General features: G+C 34.2%; 1 protein-coding gene across 1 annotated transcript; it reads left to right on the top strand.

Moving 5' to 3' along the window:
* Positions 1–3,254: 3,254 nt before the first annotated feature.
* LOC129572512 (uncharacterized) lies at positions 3,255–4,685 on the top strand. Its single transcript, XM_055452476.1, has 3 exons — positions 3,255–3,746; positions 3,812–4,126; positions 4,309–4,685. Exons 1-3 carry the CDS (start codon positions 3,531–3,533, stop codon positions 4,381–4,383), a joined length of 606 nt encoding a protein of 201 aa, XP_055308451.1. The 5' UTR covers positions 3,255–3,530; the 3' UTR covers positions 4,384–4,685.
* The last annotated feature ends 4,079 nt before the right edge of the window (positions 4,686–8,764 follow it).

Below are 8,764 nucleotides of genomic sequence, written 5' to 3'. Positions count from 1 at the left end.
GAATGTGAAATGAAGCTAAAAACTCGAGTCTTGTTAAATGACGAATGATTATGAAATCAAGAAGTATACAGGAAATCAAACCACATTTTAGTCAAGAAATAGGTATAAAAAAAAGTTAATGGAATAAATTTTGCATGCATTTATTGATCAAAAAGCAACAGAACGTCTATTTTTGTCAAATTTGGAAAATGCTAAGTCCTTGAAGTAGTGCTCCTTCCGAGCCCTTTGTGACTTGATGATGTCTCCAGAAATTCCAAGAAACCTCTCGGTGCCATCATTCACAACTGTAATTGATTGTTCTATCATATTTTTTATGCTTTGATAAGATAGATAATATTCCCATGTCGCCGCATCATGTTCGAGAAAGTTTGGTATTACTTGAAGCAGCTGGAATAAGAAGTTAGATCGTCCCGAGATAAAATACTCCAAATCCAAATCACCAAAATCAGTAGACTCATCCATGAAAAATTTCAAGGAATTTTGATCACGATCTGTCACGTCTCTTTGAATTCTTTGACGCATTTTGTTCTTAGTAGCTGTTGTTACTTTATTTGAAAATAATGAAAGCACGATTAATTCACTGCCAAGATACCACAGATGTTCCCTCATACTATCTATTGCAATTAGTGCTATTTCATCGTCAACCTCTTTAAACATATGAAGTTGTTGCATAAAGCAGAGATCATTGAATGGAGCGTCTAAAACATTCGGGGCTCGGTTCCAATATTTGGTATATAGGCAGCAAACGAAGATACAAATTCTCCTCAATTTGTTCATCGTTTCGGCATTCAAATCAAGTTGATCCCTCAGGAGGTACGTTTTTCCAATCAACAGCGCTCTTGAAATCCATCTGGCTTTGCTCATTGCACCAATAACACGCAGTTTTTTCGATGTTCGGACGCCCAAAAGCTTCAAGCAGATGTCGTTTAACTCTGCATAGTCGTCTCTTACGTCCAGATTCCTTGTAGCGTTGGTAATTTGCTCTATGGCCTGCTTTCTTAACACTGATAAAATAGGACAGCCTGCAAATTCTTCTTCATCTAGCTGGCGGTAATCATTCTTATTCAAATTCTTCCATTTATTTTTTATTTCCGTAGAACCTTCAAAGCTGAATTCAGGTGTTTTGCTTTGAAGTAAGTTTTGACTAACTTTTTTCAATACTAACTCCAATACGTGATGGCGACAACAAAGCCGCAAAAGTTCTTTCTGAATTTCCCTCTCGAACTTTACACATGTCCCACCTAAATGACCAAGGTTTGTATTTTCGGTGTCGGAGACGAGTCCTATTAGACGATGAATTAAATTGAATTCAGTAGCAGCACATTTCAGCTTATCACATAAAGTGTCAGCGGTACTGTCATCAACACAACTAATTCCAAGCCCAAAATGACATTTTTCACTATGCACAACTATCGCAAATCGTTTTTCCCTGGGCAAATGAACCGCGTTCAATTGAGTACAAGTTTTTGTGTCGAATAACAGAACTAACTTCGAATTACCGTTTTTTATTTTTTCGGAAATATTTTCGATGTGAATATTTCGAATTTTGGTAGAATTAGAATGAAATGTGGAACTACCTATACAATAGTCACTTGGTTCATCACCAAACTCTTTGATGAATGCTTTGGCAGCAAGGTTCATCTGCCTGTAGCTTAGATTCGCGCTATCCAACATTTCGATCGTTGATTGCTTTAATTTTTTTTTTGGAGGCGGTTCTTCTTCAGAGCTCGAAGGATAATATTCTTCATCACTGTTACTTTCGGAATAATCGTAATCAATTTCGTGAGAATTAGTATCACTTTCACTATCAAATTCACTATCAGTATTTCGACCGGAGACAATGGAATTTTCACTGAAATTATTATCATCAAGTTCTGAGTGGATTTCGCTTAAATTCATGTCACATATATTTTGAGTCCTGCTATTTCGTTGATTGTACAGAAACAGCATTTTCAAATTGGATAATTTCATTTCGGAGTTCTGTTTCACTACATCAAATAATCGACCACTTTTCTGAAGGAATGCATTTTCTTTTTTCACTTGTATCAAAGTGCTTCGTCGGCGAGTATTTAGAATAGATTTAAATTCTGCTACCAAATTTTTGAATTTCAGTCGAATGCTTGAAGTTGCTCTTGCTGGAATTCCAGCTTGTCTCCATATTGTTTCAATAGAATCTACGACCCAGGTGATTTTATCAGCATCAGATTCGTTTAAGTTCCATTTAAAACAGTAGAGTTTTATGACGTCCAGTTCGGTTGGCAATTGTTGTCCAAAGGAATCAATACAATCACCGATTAAATAGTAATAAGTTGGTCGCTCACGTGCGCCAAGATTCTAAAGAATACAAAAAGGAATAAATAAAACGATAAGGATACATTTTATCCTTAATTAGAGATTTTTTTTACCTTGTGTGGGTCTTGCCATGAAGAGTAAGGAATTTCATCATTCATTACAAAATTACACAATTCATCCACCAAAAAAGCACAAATAAACGAGAGAAATTTGTTCAAAACAATTCGAGTTTTGATGATAAATTGAATTTAATTGTCAAAATATATTATGCCAAAATCATACAGAGCAAACTACGATTTTAATTTCGATGTTAGCGACTTTCCGTTGCATAGACTTGAAAAAATATCTAAAGTACGAGACAAATTGGATGCAATGGATGTCATAGAATTATACGTTTTTTCCCTTCCATCGACTCTCTGTTGCGCTTGGGCTTGCAATAAATTATACATTCTTTACTATACCGGTTTTATTGTTTGAGTATATTCGCGTTAAATATTTTTTTCAAATATGTAAACAACTTTCAACACATGGGCAAACATTTCAAAACTGTGATGTCTCATTCTTTTCTGCAAAAAATATGGCAATGCAATATATCTCTTTCGAAACAACAAACACATTTAATTTCAGAGTTGTGTGACGTTACAACCATTTGTTTGACAAAAAATGAAAAATTGAACGTGAGAGTTTCAGATTTTGGCCCATATGAGATCATTCGTATCAACCAAAAACAACTTTTGCAGACGTAAAGCAAGTCTAAAATTAACTCTATCTATGTCATTTCTTTGAATCGATAAGATCTTTATTTAAATGAAAATGATGCAAAAAACCACAATTCAAAATCACTTAGTGACTTGAAATTATGGTTGATAGCTAGCTAATGGGAATGAAGTTGAACAAACTTTAACCTTGGCGATTTTTTCGTTGCCTTCTTATAAATAGTGGATCATACACTTTCTTTAAGAGTGCTCCTCAAACGTTCATTCCGATCAGAACGTTTGCTTGGCATTTCACGAATGCTGGTTTGCGGGGAATATCCCTATTTTTGGACATTCCGGTAAAAGAAAACGACTGAAGTAAATTGATATCGAAACAGTGCACTTTTCCCATCACGTTTGTTTGATTCGTGCTTCTAAATTCAAATTTGAAAAGATAGTTATAATGTTTTCATCAAAGTATACATCAAATTCAAATTCAAATTTGTCGTGTCAATTGCAAGTGAGTCAGTTGCAGATATTGAAATGGAGCAAGAAGATTCATTTTCAAAAGAAGATTTCGCTGATCTTCAAAAATCAGTCAGTGAAATTCAAAACGCCATCAAGAATTTGGAAATTTCAAAAAAAAGGCGTGACTCACTTGAAGATGACGGCGAAGAAATCTTTCCGCTTGAAAACCTTGACGAATTGCAGATGTTGGAAAATAGGTTGCAAAAAGACAACGATTTTCGAAAAAATCTGGTAAATATTTTCCATAAATTTACACAATACACAGTTCGTTATATTTCTTTTTCAAATGTTGTTAGATTCGCTCTCTGTCACGAATCGGTGGTACAACCGGAACGGGTAAATACCGCAAAGTTGCCGATTACATGATGAAGCACTGTTTCGATATCAGTTTACTTCAGTCGTTTTCTTTTACCGGAATGTCCAAAAATAGGAATATTCCTCGCAGACCAGCATTCGTGAAATACCAGGCAACGGTTCGCCTCATATTCAATGTCGTTTATAGGGCGGACCGATCATACAGCTTCATCAAGAACGAGGAGTACCTTCAAAACTATTTTAAATACGTTAGGGAAAAGGGGGTGAAACGCCGACGTTCAACTGATGAAGAAGAGGTATTGACAAAAAAAGCAAAAAAAAGCCCCGGAATACTTGAAGACAGTGAATGAAATTTCAATGTGTCGTAAAAATCAACTGACAAATAAATGAATTTGTGAAAGAAATGAAATTGTGAACAAGTTTTTCTATGTTTCAAGTGAAACATTTCACTTCTGATTGTTATTATTTTCATATGTAGATATTCCATGCCAAAGGGCAAAGGACATCAAACAACGAAATATTTGTGGAATCGCAGCGTGGCCAAATCATTTAAATGGAACCTAATCGATGCTAGTATCGAGGACACAACAAATTTATTTTCAGTATTGAAAATTAAATTTACTCTGGACAGAAGAAGCCAGTCATATTGAAAAAAAACTCGACGGCTATCAAAACTCCCAACTATTAGAATATTCAATTGTTTGCTTCATTTTCCATTGGTTTTATTGTTTTTAACGTGTTTTTTATATATCAATTTGCGATAAAATAAGTTGAGTTTCCAAAAACAATCATCAGCCAGAATATCTGAAATCAAGTAATAAATGAATTTTATGTCAATATATACAAATAATGTGTCAACTGAATCAACTATATTACTTCTATCTCAGCCTTCTGCACAGAGTAGTTGTGATTGTTTTTGCATTGCCAACGATGAATGTGTGCTGCGGCGCATTGCTCTAGCAATAGCATTGCGATTTGTTCATCCGACAATTGCATTATTTGCATGATCATTAGAGAGCGAGAGCAACTTTTACTTAGCATTTCTACTTAGGCGGAATTACAAGCGTAGATCAAACAAAGCAAAAAAATATTCATCAACGATACTGTCGATGTCGTGTAAATCGCAAAGCAAAAAAGCCTAGTTTCAAATCCCGATTGAATATTTAATTCTTTGTACACAAAACTCAATATCATTTGAGACAAATAGATATAAAATCCAATTTTTGTATAATTTTCAACAATTATTTGCTACCACAAACTTTTTCATTGGCTTACAGCCATATAAATTCTACCTGAAGTTTATGAATTATCGACGTCTCAATTGTTGTTTTCTCGAAACACACCTGAAATTCGGATTCAATTTTATCGGCTCCTTAAAAACGGATAAAAAATGAGAGATGAGTTTTGATTCGAAAGATGAGTTTTCTCACGTTTCAGGAATGATAAGACATAGGGTAATTTGTTGGTTTACACGCTTTGGTCGAGGAAAAAATGATTCAAATCAAAAGATTTAGATATTCTTTGCCTAATGGTGTTAGTGGTTCGCAAACATCAATTGTTTGTGTTAGTAATTCAAATGAGCACATTAGCAACAACAAAATATGAAGGAAATGACGGTTGGCATTGAATGTTTTTTTGTCATCATCAGAAGTTTCTCTCTACTTGAAACACAAAACACTTCACACAAAATCTCTTAAGCATTTTCAATTCAAGTATTTGCAATTCAATCGTAAGCGAACTATTGCTTCTTTATTTTTTGCTTCTTCTTCTCTTCATTTCTCTACGCGTTATTGATATGTTGATTTTTATGCATTCGATGATCGCACCGATGTGTTTTAGCTTGGCTGAAGAACGGACCAAACATAAAACTGAGCAAGTGAATCGCGAATGATAAAATACAATAATAAAACAGAAGAAGAGATGAGCATCATCAAGTGTTAAAATCATTTGCATTTATGGCTCGTAAAAGGAAGAAAGGAATGAAGGAGTTGAATCTCTGCAATTAAATTCACCAACGAATTCGGACCAAACGGAATGATTAAAAAAAATTGTGGAGCACGGGATGAAATATTTCTAATATTACCGCATGAAATATTTCGCTGGTTCTTCTCCCTTGTTGAGAAGAGGCAACAAGAAAATACAATTAGATATTCATTACTTAAAAATGCTGCACGCATTCGTTGGCCGTGATTCTCATTATGCGTTGGGTTTCTGCATTTTAGAATCGAATTTCAATGCACATTTATTATTTGATACGATGCGTTTTTCCTTCTTCTTCTGCTTCCCTTTTGCCACCGCTTTGTGTTAGTTTTACCAGTCTCATTGGCAAACGCGCGCGAGCGTCGAAGTAAAAAAATGAATAAAAAAACCTATGCATCTATTTATAACATCGGCGAAATTTAATGATGCAGCAGCAGCAGCAGCAGTCAAAAAAGGGAGTGTAAATGTGCGAAGAAGCAACAAGACAGTGTCATAATTAATATTCATGGATCAATTTCAGCTACAAACATAGTGCTACTTACGGCTCTTTTTTTCTTCGTTATCGATAAAAGATTTTCAATCTTTGCTTCTTTTATGTATCTATTTAGTTCGCCGCTGAATTCAATCAATTGATCAGAAAATGCAATCGAAAAAAAAACTATTTCGATTGATATATCCTCTTATTTTCTAAATTTTCTTTTCGAAAATTGCATCGAGATAGTAGTATCAACTAATGAATTGATAGACAAAGTATTCTTTTCACACTTTTAATTGCAGTAATAAAAATATAATTGATCGAAATAATAGAAGCAATTGTTTTTGTATCTGTTACCAAAATTAATGAAGTTCACAAATTCGGCAAAATTACTGCAAAAAAGGATATAAATTTTTAACTAAAATGAAAAGATAAATATTTAATCGTTGAATCTAGGATTACCGGTGTCAGGAAAGCCACAGTAAATTCGACGAAAACTTCAGACATTCAATAGAAAATGGGGAAAAAATCGCATAATTATAATCGCCGTTTCTTATTCAAATAGCGTCGAGAAAAATGAAGATTTGGTGGAAATTGTACAGAAAAAAGTAAGAGTACTTCTCTCGATTGCAATTTATACCGAAAATCGCGTAACAAACAAATGGCTCGAGTTGCGAGATATTTTTTGGTGTCAAATTCCGTAGAATATACGAAGTAATAAGATATCTCGGTGAGGCAATAAAAAGAAATGAACGAAGGAATTGTGTATTGCATTAAGTGAGATTCCTATGGATTTTTCATTCACAAAGCGGGCAATTGAATGGCACTTACAATTCACACGATAAAGTGCAACAAAATGCAAACAATTTTACGCTATCTTTAAATGTTGCGTTGATTTATCTAATTTGCACTTGGAAATTGTTGAAATATTGTTCGCATTTCAATTCCGGAATCATAATCGAAGGCAAAATTACGTTATTTATTCTTTTCAAATTCATGTATGCGCTCTGCGTTGTTTGACCGATAAAACCATCACATATTTCTTGCCTAGAGTAATTGTTGCTTGAAGTTTGTTGACATTATTGTTTTAAGTTCAAAACAATTTTAGCTATTTAATTATAGTTAAATACTTGACTTGCATACGGAGTCGAATCATCACCAGAATCTCTTTTCAAAAAGGAGTATAATTTTTCATACGATTCAATGACTTAATTTGCCAATTTTGCGTGTTTATTTCCTATGAACACATCAATACAGGCTGGATATAGAAACAGTCAATAAGTCAATACAAATACATTTAACCAAACGACGCGAGTGACCGAACGACGAGACACATTCACACACGACGCGATTCGTTCTGTGTGAAAGAAAGAGAACAAGAAATAGACAAACGAAAGAGATGTACCATACACACCGCATGAATACACACCGCACGCATGTCGCGCATGTATGAGACGGTCCCATACACGCGCAATGTACTTGCGGCTACGCGGTGTATATGGTACATCTCTTTCGTTTGTCTATCTCTTGTTCTCTTTCTTTCACACAGAACGAATCGCGTCGTGTGTGAATGTGTCTCGTCGTTCAGTCACTCGCGTTGTTCGGTTTCATATGATTCCATATGATTTTTACATGTATTTGTTTGTTTACATCAAGTATCCTCTGTACTCAAATTCTCACTGTAAAACAATAGACCGGCGAATTCATATTCACGTAAACAATTTGCTGTTATATTCCGCGTTGAAATCATTTCAAAATAAAATAAATATCGCAAAATAAATAAACATCGAAACGAAAATAAAGTGACTTTGAAAAGTGCCTGAAGAAAATTTCCAAATCTATAAAAAGAAGTGTTTGTGATACGCAATGGCTAAGTGAGTTTTAGTTCAATAATGTTTCTGCGTAGACCGTAGAACCTACATTTTTTTTCATTTTCTTTGAAAACTGAAAAGAACGCAATGTAAATATGATTGAATGTAATTTTTCAGCTAGTTTTCGAATCGCCAAATAAAATATAAATAATTCTGTCATTTGCATGTTTAATGAGTTTATATACTTGTAGTAAGAAAAAGTATTTTATTTGGCGATTCGAAAACTAGCTGAACAATTACATTCAATCATATTTCCATTGCGTTCTGAAGGTTTTAACCTACTGTGTTTGTGCATCATATTCTCCACATACAATTCGAAACAATTCATCGGGCACTCATTGCTACTGTTACTTTTTTGTTATGTAATCAATGTTGTTGATCTTTTTTTATTGTCCGCAAAAGTAAGCAATTGCGCCAAGCTCCTTTTTTGGCATTCATGATTTGCAATTAATTTGGAAGTTTTGTGAGACAATTTTTCAATCTTCTGTGTTTCAGAACGAAAAATACCAAATTGTTGGTTTACAAAAAATCTAAATCGTCTATACAGACGCAGTTTTATAGTTAGAATGAGTTTATAGCATTCCATTGAGCAAGATTGAATCGTTTGA

The sequence above is a fragment of the Sitodiplosis mosellana genome, unplaced genomic scaffold (assembly GCF_009176505.1).
Source record: "Sitodiplosis mosellana isolate CC-2019 unplaced genomic scaffold, AAFC_SMos_1.0 Smas_scaffold_5145, whole genome shotgun sequence".
Classification (NCBI taxonomy): domain Eukaryota; kingdom Metazoa; phylum Arthropoda; class Insecta; order Diptera; family Cecidomyiidae; genus Sitodiplosis; species Sitodiplosis mosellana.
Note: the sequence above shows the minus strand (reverse complement) of the source record. Positions and strands in the feature narration are given on the sequence as shown.

Coding starts and splice junctions, on each gene's coding strand:
- LOC129572512 (XM_055452476.1), top strand. CDS start 3,531: ATGGAGCAAGAAGATTCATTTTCAAAAGAAGATTTCGCTGATCTTCAA. Junction 3,747..3,811: donor ACGATTTTCGAAAAAATCTG/GTAAATATTTTC, acceptor AAATGTTGTTAG/ATTCGCTCTCTGTCACGAAT. Junction 4,127..4,308: donor GTTCAACTGATGAAGAAGAG/GTATTGACAAAA, acceptor TTTCATATGTAG/ATATTCCATGCCAAAGGGCA.